This window comes from Scleropages formosus, chromosome 7, assembly GCF_900964775.1.
Source record: "Scleropages formosus chromosome 7, fSclFor1.1, whole genome shotgun sequence".
Taxonomy (NCBI): Eukaryota; Metazoa; Chordata; class Actinopteri; order Osteoglossiformes; family Osteoglossidae; genus Scleropages; species Scleropages formosus.
The window spans coordinates 32,689,235-32,702,708 of NC_041812.1; the positions used below are offsets into that span (position 1 = coordinate 32,689,235).

Consider the following 13,474-nt stretch of genomic DNA (forward strand, 5'->3'; position numbering starts at 1 on the left):
AGTGCAGCGCAGGGGCGCATAGGCTAGGGGATGATCCGAAAGTCGTTGTCAGGAAACTAGCGAAGGTCACCGAGGAGCAGACGTCGTTACGAGGAGAAGCCGAAAACCGTGAGTCGAAGATAAGGCAATGGGTCAAAGGAGACGAAGAGGATGAGGAGAGTCAGGACGAGGAGGGTCAGGGAACAGGAGCAAGGATGGGGAGGTCAGGAAAAAGGTAAGCAATGCTATCCGAGAAAGGTGAGCGAAGAGTAAGGCTGAACATGGTTCCGCATCTTCCTGCACTCCACGCTTCCCTTTTATGCGCCCAGTCCCTATCAGTCGCAGGTGTTCCCCATTGTCGAGACGGAGGGCATGACAGATACAATGGTGTGTATGTATTCACAAACACCATGCTTAATGAAGCACTTTTTGGAGTTATAATCAGTAGGGTCTATTAATGGTACTGAAATACTACAGAAACTAGTGACTAAGCAATTTCTGCCACAATGATTTCACAATTCTGAGGATGAGGAACTCACATTGGGTTCCGAACTTCCATTTTCATTTTCTGTTTCGGTGTCCGGTCCCCGTGTCGGATTACTGCGATCACACAGCGCAACTCCATCCTATAGGACAGCAAAGCTCCTCTTCAGTCACTTGCCCCAAACGAGGCAGGAACACTTTGAGACAAACCAGTCAAAGAATACCATCCCTCCTCTCATATGAGAACTGTATCTAAGCAATAGCAACAGGATGTGAAGTGCATTTTGTTGCACATTTAAAAAACTAAACTCAATATACACATATTGGACTTTTTTTCTCCAAAACACAGTTTAAGCAATATGAAAATGGGAAAAGCACTGGAGAGGAGCGGTAATGACTCAAGACCCACATAGTTCCAGAAGTTGTGGGGACAATGGGGATGTCCTCAGCCTCAGTGGGGATGGACCAGGGAATGTGGAATTGTGGGGCCAGCTCACGCATCACAATGTTCCTGAAACAACCATGGACTGGGTCTGTAAACTACCACCTTTCTGATTACTCACAGTAACACAACATAATGTACATATGGATCAAATCTTGGGCATAACGAAAAGTTCCTTCCAGCACCTACCCAAGAATCTTGGCACAGTCATCGTAGTACTTCATGGAGTTTTTCACAAAGCTGAAGCCATTGACATCGCAGACAAAAGAGTGGCCGTTTGCTCGAAGGAGGTCAAACCCACACACAGTTTGCTGCAGTAAAGCAATCAACAGTCGTAGTTCAACACCGAATCTAGGAGAACCAGTTTCATTTCACTTGCATATACTTAGGTTTAATATAATGTCTAGATAAGTTTCACTTCTATAGCTAAGCTTCAAACAGTAAGAGAATGAACAAGACAGAAATAGAGGAAGTTCACCTTGAATGCCAGGCACACTTTGCGAGCAACCAGCTTCTCCATTGCTGTGAGCATTACAGGATAGCGGATCTCCTTGCCCTCACTGTCTCGCTCCACCTTCCCATCCAAAGCAGGAGACTTTCGTGCCTCAGCATGGGCATAGTCAGGGCCCACTGTGTATACCTACACACACACACAAAGAAACAGTGGCCTGAGTGCCATCCGCAGTGTAGCATTCCAGTCAAAGAGGTATGGAACTCCAGTCTGATACCTTCACATCTGTGCCATCTGTGGGCATAAACTCCTCGTAGATGTAGGAGCCGGTTTTTCGCACGCTGCTCTCAGGGGAATACACGCTGCTCCTGCTGCCGATCTGTACGAGACAGAGGTATGTTAAGGCCTCGGTTTCAGCCTGTGTTACTGGAACAGGTCTGATCTGGAGCTGGATTAGACCCTGTACGGTGTTTACAGCCAGTCTATCATTTTGATGCCCAACCTGGGGATTTAACACTTGTTGAGCTTATATAGGTGAGGCAGATTCCAAAATCCCTCATTGCAAATCAGTGAGCTGCAAATACATCAGGGTTTCAAAATCAGCCAGTATTGTGTGTTTGGCAAACAACCCTTCTCCATTAGCGTAATGACTAAGGTGTCCTGTTTCATGAGTTTACACCTTGCTTCTACTGGTGGCCAAAGGCCCTGTCACCACCACCACCAATCAGAATTTCATAGCAGAACTCAGCCTTGTTTAGAAGGACATGGGGAGCAACATGTTGAGTTTCATTCTCTGTGGTCCAGCAGAGGGAAGTGAAACATAAAACCAGAGTTGGCTCCCTCCACCCTACACTGTCTGAGGGGAAAGAATGTGACGGCTGTGCAGCCCTCTCTATTTTGATACTTGCTGTTCAATCGTCACGCAAGTTGCCATGACGCAGCTATCCAGACTTGGGGAATGTGACAGTGGAAATGAAAGCGAGAGAGACAGGGTGCAAAACAGACATATACAGACGGTGATATGAAGAACCTTCCGGAAGAGCCGCTGACTGCCACCACCAGCAGAGGTTGGGTAGTAGATGTAGACATTGTGATCCTCAGCACAGACAGGCTTCTCTACGAAGGGCTTCTGGAAGATCTCTCCATTGACCTCCACATGGTCGTCACTCTCAATCAGGCTGCACTCTGAGATATGGCACAGTCCCTGGCAGTTAGACAGCTGGCTTTCCTCCACTGCTACCCTCTGGTCTTCTGATATTCTTCTATTATGTCTACTATTATCTTTACCCAAAGAATCTTACAGGAATGGATATACACAGTTCTGTACGTGTACATTTGCACAATTCTACAGCAATTCACACAGCTGTTTATCATCACTGAAGCAGTTTGGATTATTAATTTCAATTTTGGGGACAACAGCAGTGCCATTACAGGGGATGAGGTGCAATTCCTTAACAACTAGGCTACCTGCTGGCCACTCATAATTTCTTCTGTGATTTTCCTTTAAAAAACCCCAATGGAAACTAGAGGGCTGGTGAGTCCACCCCACCCACCCTGGGGTCTGTCTGGGTCTCGATTCAATACAGCATAGCGGGGTAGGTCGATTCCTTCCTCTCGCAGGATCCGGTACACCTCTCTCCTGAAAAGCAGGGGGAAAGCAACAATTTTTTGCTTTCAGCATGTGGAGATTAACGGGGACATAGACATTAACCTACATTTTTATAGTGAAAACAAAGTAGATTCTTTCCATTTTGAGGAAGATGTTTTGAAAAAATCAGGGGGTGTGGTGGCGCAGTGGGTTGGACCACAGTCCTGCTCTCCGGTGGGTCTGGGGTTCGAGTCCCGCTTGGGGTGCCTTGCGGCGGACTGGCGTCCCGTCCTGGGTGTGTCCCCTTCCCCCTCTGGCCTTATGCCCTGTGCTGCTGGGTAGGCTCCGGTTCCCCGTGACCCCGTATGGGACAAGCGGTTCTGAAAATGTGTGTGTGTGTGTGTTTTGAAAAATCTGGTGCATTTTACAATCTGGTTAAATGCAGTACTATAAACTAAAACTATACAGTAGTTAGCTATAGTTAACTATAGGTATAGTTAATTTCTATTTGTGATTAGAAATTGTTGAATAATGGATAAACTTTCATGCAGCTACTCGTGTGATGAACATTGGTTCATATGGTGGAAAGTACTGTGCTTTAGAATCATGCATCTGCACTGCAGTCTCTTTCTGTTGATGTAACGCACATTTTGCTATGAGATGTACATCGCTTTGGAGAAAAGCGTCTGCTAAATGACTAAATGAAAAATGTAAATGAAAATGTTTATACTAAAACTATAATTCACATCAGTCATGGAACGGGGCCTAGTAGTAGCGGAAGGGCTTGTGTGATCTAGGGATCTCCAGAGGTATATCATCGGGAGCAGTATGTTCCTGGTAGGGTCCTTCCATGGCGACCAGGTCTGGAGTGAAGGTGATAGTTGGACTCACCTCCACTCACAGTGTTAGCTCTGGAACCAAGCTCCTCAATAGGGAGTGGTTTCTCTCCTATTCAGGAGTTGCACAGGGTGAGAGGCACCAGGCGGGTGAGGGGATACTCACAAGCCCCTGGCTGGCTGCCATACAGTTGGAGTTTGTCCCAGTGGACGAGAAGGTCGCCTCAATGAGACTTAAGGTTGCAGAGAGGAAAATTCTGACTTTTGTGTGTGCTTATGCACCAAACAACAGTTCAGAGTATTCAACCTTTTTGGAGAGAGTGGGTGGGTTTCTGGACAGGGTTTCACCTACAGACTCCATAGTCCTGCTTGGGGACTTCAACACTCACGTTGGCAATGACTGGGAAATCTGGAGTGAGATGACTGGGAAGAACGGCTTGCCCGATCAGAACCTGAATGGTGAAATGTTATTGGACTTTTGTGCTAGCCATGGTTTGTCCATAACAAACACCATGTTCAAACACAAAGAAGCTCATAAGTGTACTTGCTACCAGAGATCCTTGGGCCAGAGGTCAATGATTGACTTTGTAGTCGTTTCATTTGACTTGAGGCCACATGTTCTGGACACTCGGTTGAAGAGAGGCACTGAGCTCTCAACTGATAACCATCCGGTGGTGAGCTGGATCAGATGGTGGGGAAAACTGACAGACAGACCCAGTAGACCCAAGTGCATAGTGAGGTATGCTGGGAACAAGTGTCAGAGGACCCTGTCCAGAATGATTTTAACTCGCACCTCCATGAGAACTTCTCCCATGTCGTGAAGGAGGTAGGGGACATGGAGTCTGAATGGATCCTATTGAAAACCTCTATTGTGGAAGCAGCCAGGTGCAGCTGTGGCAAAAAGCTTGTTGGTGCCAGTCATGGGGGCAACCTAAGAACCTGGTGGTGTACACTGGTGGTGAGGGAAGCCGTCAAGCTGAAGAAGGAGGCCTTTAGGGCCTGGTTGGCTCTGGGAACTCCTAACTCAGCAGATAGGTACCGGCAGGCAGAAAAAGCAGCAGCGGCTGCGGTTGCAATAGCAAAATCCGGAACATGGGAGGAGTTTGGAAAGGCCATGGAAAATGACTTTCAGTCGGCCTCAAAGAGGTTCTGGAGAACCATCCGGCGACTCAGGAGGGATCGGAGGAGCTTCGCTCAAGCTGTGCTCAGGAAAGGTCGAACTCTGACCTCAAATGAGGACATTGTCAGGAGGTGGAAAGAGCACTTTGAAGAACTCCTAAACCCAAGAGATATGCCTCCCTTACAGGAAACAGGGCTAGAGGCTTCCGGGGTGTCAAGAGTCCATTTCCCTGGTGGAAGTCACTGAGGTAATTGGAAAGCTCCACAGTGGCAAAGCACCGGGGGTGGATGAGATTCACCCATAACTGCTTAAGGCCATGGATGTTGTGGGGCTGTCATGGCTGACATGCCTCTGCAATGTTGCACGGACCTCGGGGACAGTACCTTTGGATTGGCAAACTGGAGTGGTGGTCCCTATCTTTAAGAATGGGGACCAGCGAGTGTGTGCCAACTATCGGGGTGTCACACACCTCAGCCTCCCTGGAAAAGTCTATTCCAGGGTGCTGGAAAGGAGGCTCTGGCTGACAGTTGAGCCTCAGACTGAAGAGGAACAATGCAGATTCTGTCCTGGCTGTGGAACAGTGGACCAGCTTTTTACCCTCTAACAGATTATTCAGGGGGAATGGGAGTTTGCTATTCCAGTCTACATGTGTTTTGTCGATTTGAAGAAGGCCTATGGCCGTGTTCCCCGAGAAATTCTGTGGGAGGTGCTTCGGAAGTATGAGGTGCTGGGGCCACTGCTGCAGTTATTCAACCTCTGTACATGGGGAGTGAGAGCTGTGTTAGCATACTCGGCATTAAGTCAAGCCCGTTCAATGGGGGTGTTGGACTCCACCAAGGTTTTGCCTTGTCCCCACGCCTGTTTGTGGTTTTCATGGACAGGATATCAAGGCGCAGGCAAGGTCAGGAGGGCATTCTACGTGGGGGCCGAAAAGTGATGTCTCTGCTTTTTGCGGATGATGTTGTCCTTTTGGCACCGTCACATGGATGCCTCCAGCACGCACTGGAACGGTCTGCAGCTGAGTGTGAAGCGGTTGGTCAACAGCTCCAAGTCTGAGTCCATGGCTCTCTGAGGAAAAAGGATGTCATGCTCCCTTCAAGTAAGGGGAGAGAATTTGCCCCAGGTGGAGGACTTGAAATATTTTGGGGTCTTATTCACGAGTGAGGGGAGAAGGGAGTGTGAGATCAGCTGCATACTGGGAGCAGTGGCAGCAGTAATGCGGTTGCTGTACCAGACTGTAGTGGTGAAGGGGGAGCTGAGCCATAAGGCAAAGCTCTCTGTTTAACGGTCAGTCTGCGCTCCTACCCTCACCTGTGGTCATAAACTCTGGATAATGACCGAAAGAATAAGATCGCAGATAGAAGTGGCTGAAATGAGTTTTCTCCGCAGGGTGGTGGGACTCACTCTCCATGACAGGGTGAGGAGTTCGGCCATCCGAGAGGAACTCGCCGCTACTCCTCCACGTTGAGAGGAACCAGTTAAAGTGGTTGGGCATCTGGTAAGGATGTCCCCTGAGCAGGCATGGCGAACTGGCACAAGACAGTCTTTTAATGAGCCATTCCCAGGTCAGCCCAGGACCCACTGGAGAGATTGTATCTCCCAGTTGGGTCGGGAGCAGCTGGGAATCCACCAGGTTGCGCTAGAGGAAGTCATGAGGGACAGGGACATCTGGGCTTCTCTGCTCTCCCTATTGCCACCACGCTGCTAGAAGGACTAAGCGGCCTAGAAAATGGATGGCTTGATGGAGAAAAACTATTATTTAGACACAGCCATTGTTGGTATCCAAAAAATCAAAAATGTTGTTTGCATACTCTTGATGTACTCGTGTATACCAAATAACCAAGATTAGAACACTTTAAAACATTTGCTTGACTTAACAACCTGAAAAAACATATGACTTCTGTTAAGTACATGCAGTTTGAGGACAGTGTGTCATCTGCATTGTCTTACCTGTCCTGGATGAAGTACTGCATGTTCAAGTCATTGATGAGAAGCGGGTTTCTGAGCTTAGCATAACTCACTGCCTTATCCAGTGGAAACCCTACAAACATGCACAGAAATAAATACAAACATAATAATGAATATATGTATTAAAATTAACCATACAGTCTTTTAATGAGCCATTCCCAAATGCTTAATAAAAGTACTTAGACGTACTTTCAGATCATTTAATTTTTGTCAGTTATTTTTCTGGTAAAATGAATCAGAGGTTTAAAGTTGGCAAACTTGGTAAATTATTCAATGTATGAACTGAACATATTCCGAAAGAAAGATTCAATGCTGGCTGTCAGTGGACCAAATCTGGGCCTGCAGTGGAGACCCTGCTGATGCTACCTTTGGAGTGGAAGGAGATGAGGCAGTCGCACAGAGGCCACTGCTCCACAGGCTCGTTGAGGATGACGTCCTCTGAGAAGATCACCACTGTGATGTACTCGAACTTGCAGAGTCGCTCCAGGATTTGGGTCATGGGCTTAGACATTGACTTCTTCATCATGGCACAGATCCCAACCACAATCTGCCTCTCCCAACCCTGAGGGGACACATAGCTCAGAGATGTTCCCTGAGAGTCACTCAGCACCTTAAATCAAAGTTGTCCTATTAAAGGCAAAGCCATAACACATTGGCAAGCAAAAGGCAAGGTTGTGCTACTATTACTGTAATTTAATTGCACAGATAATCCCCTCCACTGCCTCACCCCAGTTCACCACTCACCGAGTCAGACTTCTGTGTCTCCTCATGTAGCTCCACATCTGTCCTCATGCTGCTTAGCCCCAGGCACTTGGCCTCACTGTCTCACTCACAATGAAAAACAGGGCAACCAGGCACTGATATCACAGCCCCCTGCGTTGACCTGGGGACCTAGATGCACCATCATACATCAGAATGCCGCCAACATGCTGTCCTACAGGCTGGCTGGGGTCCTTGAGCACAGACCACTATGTTGGAAAAGTACATCAGCACAATTCTCTACTGCAATCTACTATGAGCCACAGAACCCTACCAAATGCAGGATGAGTGAACCACAACACACTCCAGGAGAATTGGTGGTACTGGGTGAAGAGGGCACAGTATTATGGAAAAGAAGGTGTGTCTGTATAGATGTTGTTTCAGGGAGGAAGGATTAAGACACACAGGAGGAACCAATCTAAAGTGTCTTTCTTCACTTAGAAGTGGACTTCCATATTTTGGCTGTAATAGCTTGAGCTTCTTTCACAATCAAAGATCAGTGGTCCTGCAAGGAGAGTAAAGAGCATATAAATCAGTGCAGAGGTCATAAATCGCAACCACTTGCGAGATCTACCACAGCTCCTCCATGTAATGGCTTGACAAAACAGCCGAGTTGTTTCTGAAAGTTGTCCAGTGAAAAGTTACAACTGAAAAGGACTTTGGCAATTTAGTCTACAGCTATAGTAGATATAGTACTAACAGTTATGGGGAAATACACACACACTTTCAGAACCGCTTGTCCCATACAGGGTCGCGGGGAACCAGAGCCTACCCAGCAACACAGGGCGTAAGGCCGGAGGGGGAGGGGACACACCCAGGACAGGACGCCAGTCCATCACAAGGCACCCCAAGCGGGACTCGAACCCCAGACCCACCAGAGAGCAGGACTGTGGTCCAACCCACTGCGCCACCATTATGGGAAATATCAAGTCAAAATAGGTCAGTCTTGGAGATGACATTCAGAAGGCCATGGGAACAGCAGCAGATAGGAATGGGGTTGTGGTAACTGGGTATGACATGAACCAGAAACTGATCTGAAGGACAGGAATCTCAGTTCCATCCAGAAAATATCACCCTTGAGTCAAGTGCTGGTTGTTATGTCACACTGTGTTCACACTGGGTTTTGTGTGGGCAGAACCAGCTCCACATGCATATCCCCAGTCAAGCAGAGGTTCAAAGCTGCTTTCTCCCAACCATACTCTGTTCTCTGAGTAGCCATGCCAAGACTGGGCCCTGCTTTTACTCCAGATCCCTGGGGGGCAAGTTGCTGAGCTCCACTGCTGCCTAAAATAACTCATCTTCTGGTTGAGGTGATGAAAGACTGGGGCAAACAGAAGGTGACCAGTCATGCAGATTTACTGAAAGAGAATTATGAAGCTAAAAAAAGCTGCATAAATAAATACAAACGTCGTGGACTATAAACCACTTTGACTCTGATTTTGAAGTCACCCAGATATTCTACAATCACTACAACATCCACAGTAGTAGACACCAACTGAGACCTTGTGGTTGTACCCATGAAAGGGTACATAGCCTGAATTAGCTCAAGGAAAACAACAGGCTGCTTAAAACATAGTCTCTTTAACATTTGGATAAAATTGTTAGGAAAAAATTGCAACAGTAAAAGCTTAGACTGCTATCCAACTGGCTGACAGCCACAGGTCATAGTAGTACATTTGTTTGTTAGCATGGGAATGGAGATAAACTGAAAGGGATTTTATCAGCTTCCTTGTTATCAACTAATTCACTGTACGGAATTTATCCCATGCATTAATCCACTTGGCAGCTTTCTGTACCATGCATACCAGGGATCATCAAGCACTTCAGATGTCAGCAGATGAGCCAGACTGTGGATGAAAGCTAATTTGGGAAAATTATAAGTAATCACCTTCTCACTTCTGTGCATAATGTTCTGTTGACTCATGATGTGAAATAAATTCCTGTCATCACTGCAAGGGATATTAGAGTGGAGAGAATGGCAGGTGATTGGCATTTGCAGGTACACCTCATGGTTAATTAGATGCAGAGGATTAGCTGTTAGGTTTGTGACCTTCCATCAAACTCCAAACAAAAAAAAAACTTCTCAAAACATATAACCCAAAGAACGTGTACACACATACACATTTTCTGAACCGCTTGTCCCATACAGGGTTGTGGGGAACCAGAGCCTACCCGGCAACACAGGGCGTAAGGCCAGAGGGGGAGGGGACACACCCAGGACAGGACGCCAGTCTGTCGCAAGGCACCCCCAGCAGGACTCAAACCCCAGATCCACTAGAGAGCAGGACCCGGTCCAACCCACTGCGCCACCACACCCCCTCAAGCCAAAGTATTCAGCTTTCTTTCTTCAACTTTTAATTAATGACCTTTAATTTCTGCAAGAAATTTCCAAATTACATAAACAGCAATTACAGATGACTCAAATGCAGTAGGTTGCACCAGCATGCAGAGTTTTCTGGAATATCAAAACTGAAACATAGCTCCCACTGTCTCTCTCAGACACAAACACACACACTTTTTGTTACTTAGTGAAAGCAGATATTGGAGGGCAAGTTATTCAGGCCTTCTGCAGTTGTTGTCTTGGATGGCCAATGGAAACTATCACTCCCTTAAGAGTACCAAAGCACTATGCTATATGAGTGCATGGAATCCACAACAACATTCACAACACTGCAGTTACCTGATGCTTTAGAAGTGTAATTTTAACACTATAAACTGCTTTTCACCAAATCAACTTGCATTGTTAAGGTTACAATTATTTACTCATTTATAGAGCCATGTAATTTTAGTAAGCACCTTACTCAAGGGTACTACATCCAGAGGTGGGGACCAAACCTCTAACCTTTGGATCTACAGGGAATAGCTCTAAGTACTATGCTACCAGCTATCTTGATTTGTAATGAAGCTTCAGAAGGAGAGACAGAAAAGGGATAAAGACCTATGGCACTTGGACTCATGACAGGTTCTAGTTTGAGCAAGGTTTTTGAATCTGTGCCATTTCTGGGACAGAGCTATTACTCTCAGTGTTGGTGGGTGGACTTGGTCCAGGTATGACATTGGAATGACAGAGCTGTCACCGTATAAAATGTTCCTGTTCCATGACACCTGTCTGCTTAATGAATCACATCAATAAAAGAATCAGTCCAAACCACAAAGTGCTTAAAGAAATCACATGAACATAGCAAGAACTGTTCTAAACACATTCTGTACTGTAGGGTACTTTATTGACAACTTGAGATTTTCTCTTTGGTCACCAAACTAACGAGTAAGTAGTTAGTATTAATTAGTAGTAAGTATGAATACTTTTGAAATACAGGTAACAACAGTTGTTTTGTAGAAAAAAAAATCCCTGCATATACATCCACTTTCCTTACCCTGTGATCTATTCAGTAGGCTACTGTGTCCGGTAAAATAATAGAGAAACCAATACACTACACCTCCTGTGACTTCTAGGATATGTCATGACATAACAAAATACATTCATGGAAGTTATGTTTTTTTTAAATTTACTTCACTATATCTTCAGTTGAAAAATAATTCCAGTTGCTCTCCATTATTAAAAACATCATTGTATCAATTAAGCTGCGTGAACGTTGAATGGTTGATGCTTAGCCTTAAACATGATAGGAAGATCAAGTTAGTTAGATGATCTCCTGCACATCTGAAAAGATTGTTCTACTACTAAATTGTGCACACCGCTGGAGTTTTGGAGTATGATTATTTTTTAAAGTGTCATTCAGTGCAAAATTTGAACTCAACCATTGACTGACACTCTAGCCTAGGAAGAGGAAGCGGAGAGTTGAGCTAACGCTCCGATCTCACTCCTTGATGCAGCTGTTCGAGACACACGCGGTGCGCAAACCGTGTTTCCACAAGCGCGTCTACCTCAAACTCTTCTTCTCTTGTCAAATGTTCACCCTGAGCTAACACCATCTGTTAAATTAATAAATGCACGTGTAAAAATAAAGTAAGAAATTGATCACTTGTTCATACGGAGACGAGTGTCGACACTGAGTAAAACAGCCAAATGATGATCTGCCTGACCTAGACTTAAATTCGTCTATTCAATGAAACTAATTCAGTAGATAATTATATGCGTACTCACTGTATGACACTTGACTCCAGAAGAAATTGAACTTACCTAAAAAATCATAACCCATCATGACAGTGTTTATACTTACAAAGTAAAAAGAGCCTTCCTCCGCTTCCTTATTTCCTGACAGCTCTGCGTATCACTACACGAGCGCTGAAAGAGGAAGGCGCATAGCCGACAGCGAGCGCCGTCATGGACCGTATCCGCAGCTCTTCGGTTCGCCTCTGCGCCAGGTTGTGGACCCCTCTAGGGGTCGAATGCAGAAGTGCAGCGCACGTCTCGTTGAACATGTTTGCCGGGTTTCCAAGACACTTTGTTCAATTGACGTGTATTGAAAAGCGATGTGGATTTTGTATATACAGCTTTTTGATTAATTAAGGCTATGAAGTACCATTCAAACGTCGTTGCAAGGGATAATAATAATAATAATAATAATAAACTTTTTACATTTTAAAAGATTCCCTCAAAACAACATCTGAAAGCATTTTACAGTAAAAAGAAAAAGCATTACACTAAGCTGACTCCAAAGCAACTTAAAGCTGTTCACCTATTTTTACAGCTGGGTAATTTTACTAGAGTAAATTAATGGAGGTACTTTGTTCATGAGTAGGACACCTAGAGGGGGATTTGAACTAACAACCTCTGGAGCTAAAGACAGCAGCTCTAACAACTACACTACCAGCTGTCAAGCCAAGACACATAAAGTTACCAAATGAAACAGCAAAAGTGATAACTATCACCATAAAAAAGTTACAAGAATAAGACACGAACAAAAGACACTAAAACATTATTTTAACATTTTTTGATAAAGACAAAATAATTGCAAAAAAATGATAAAGGAGTAAAAAATGAGCATTCAGGTGTGTATCTGACAGCAACTGTCAAATGTAAGTGCTAGGACTGGTATTCCTGCATTGGGAATTCTACAGTTTAGGGACATAGCAGGAGGAAACCCAATCTCACACAGAATGCAGTGAAGTTTGAGGGACCTGTGAGAGTCCACAGACAGATGGATGAAGACCTCGAGGTCAGGAACAGGCTGACAGAAGGACGGAGAGGAACAGAGGTGCCAAGCCATGTAAAGCTTTATAGCAAAAGATGAGGAGTGTGAAATCAGCTCGAACCCTTACAGAAAATCAGGATTGTTATGCAGGTATGATGCGGTGTCTTGCACAGCATTTGTTCGGCATTCCAGCTGCTGAATTCTGAACATACCGGAGCTGGTGTGAGGGCAATATAGAGGGCCCAGCGAGGAGATGGTTACAGTAGTCACTTCTAGAGAAGACAACCCATATAAACCAGCCATGCAATTTCAATAACCACTTGTCCTGAGCAGAGTCACGGTGAACCAGAGCCTATCCCGGAAGGATTGGACACAAGGCTAAAAGGGAGTTCACCCTGGACAGGATGACAGACCCTGTCAGTGATGTCAAAAAGTTCCTAACTAGTCAAATGTACACAAGTTTTCATTCCAAACATCTTCCTTTAATTACCTAATTAGCTCTATTAGTTATTCACGCAAATGTAGCTATTCCAGCCTTTTCACTGTTGATTTAAATGCTTGGCAGAGACCCATTGCTAGAAGCTTCAGATAATAAACTGCTTTGACTTTCCCTCTCAGGGGAAATGCCATTCAGGGCTATCTGGAGACTGAGAGGAAACAGAAAGGGAACACAGGTCTTCAGCAGGACGCTCTCTCGGACCTCTGACCCACAACCATGTAGTGTTCGGGACACTGCGGAAATGTGCGTGTTC

The 13,474-nt window shown here is 45.4% G+C and overlaps 1 protein-coding gene across 10 annotated transcripts in view; it reads right to left on the reverse strand.

The window, feature by feature from the left end:
• The window catches only part of LOC108942030 (inositol hexakisphosphate and diphosphoinositol-pentakisphosphate kinase 2-like), a 36,504-nt gene extending 24,591 nt beyond the window's left edge, over positions 1-11,913 (reverse strand). For 3 of the 10 annotated variants that reach the window (XM_018765054.2, XM_018765056.2, XM_018765050.2), the window contains exons 1-11: positions 11,808-11,912; positions 7,612-8,131; positions 7,234-7,429; positions 6,850-6,940; positions 2,909-2,994; positions 2,386-2,540; positions 1,633-1,734; positions 1,383-1,544; positions 1,094-1,215; positions 872-973; positions 519-605 (exon numbers count right to left, since the gene is read on the reverse strand). In XM_018765054.2, the coding sequence (XP_018620570.2) occupies positions 519-605; positions 872-973; positions 1,094-1,215; positions 1,383-1,544; positions 1,633-1,734; positions 2,386-2,540; positions 2,909-2,994; positions 6,850-6,940; positions 7,234-7,429; positions 7,612-7,659 (1,151 nt within the window). In that variant the 5' untranslated portion in view covers positions 7,660-8,131; positions 11,808-11,912. Of the gene's footprint in view, positions 1-518; positions 606-871; positions 974-1,093; positions 1,216-1,382; positions 1,545-1,632; positions 1,735-2,385; positions 2,541-2,822; positions 2,995-4,168; positions 4,187-6,849; positions 6,941-7,233; positions 7,430-7,611; positions 8,370-9,514; positions 9,788-11,807 lie in introns of those variants that run through there. The other 7 variants (XM_029253322.1, XM_018765051.2, XM_018765053.2 and 4 more) reach the window with 6 other exon arrangements.
• Between the last annotated feature and the right edge of the window lie 1,561 nt (positions 11,914-13,474).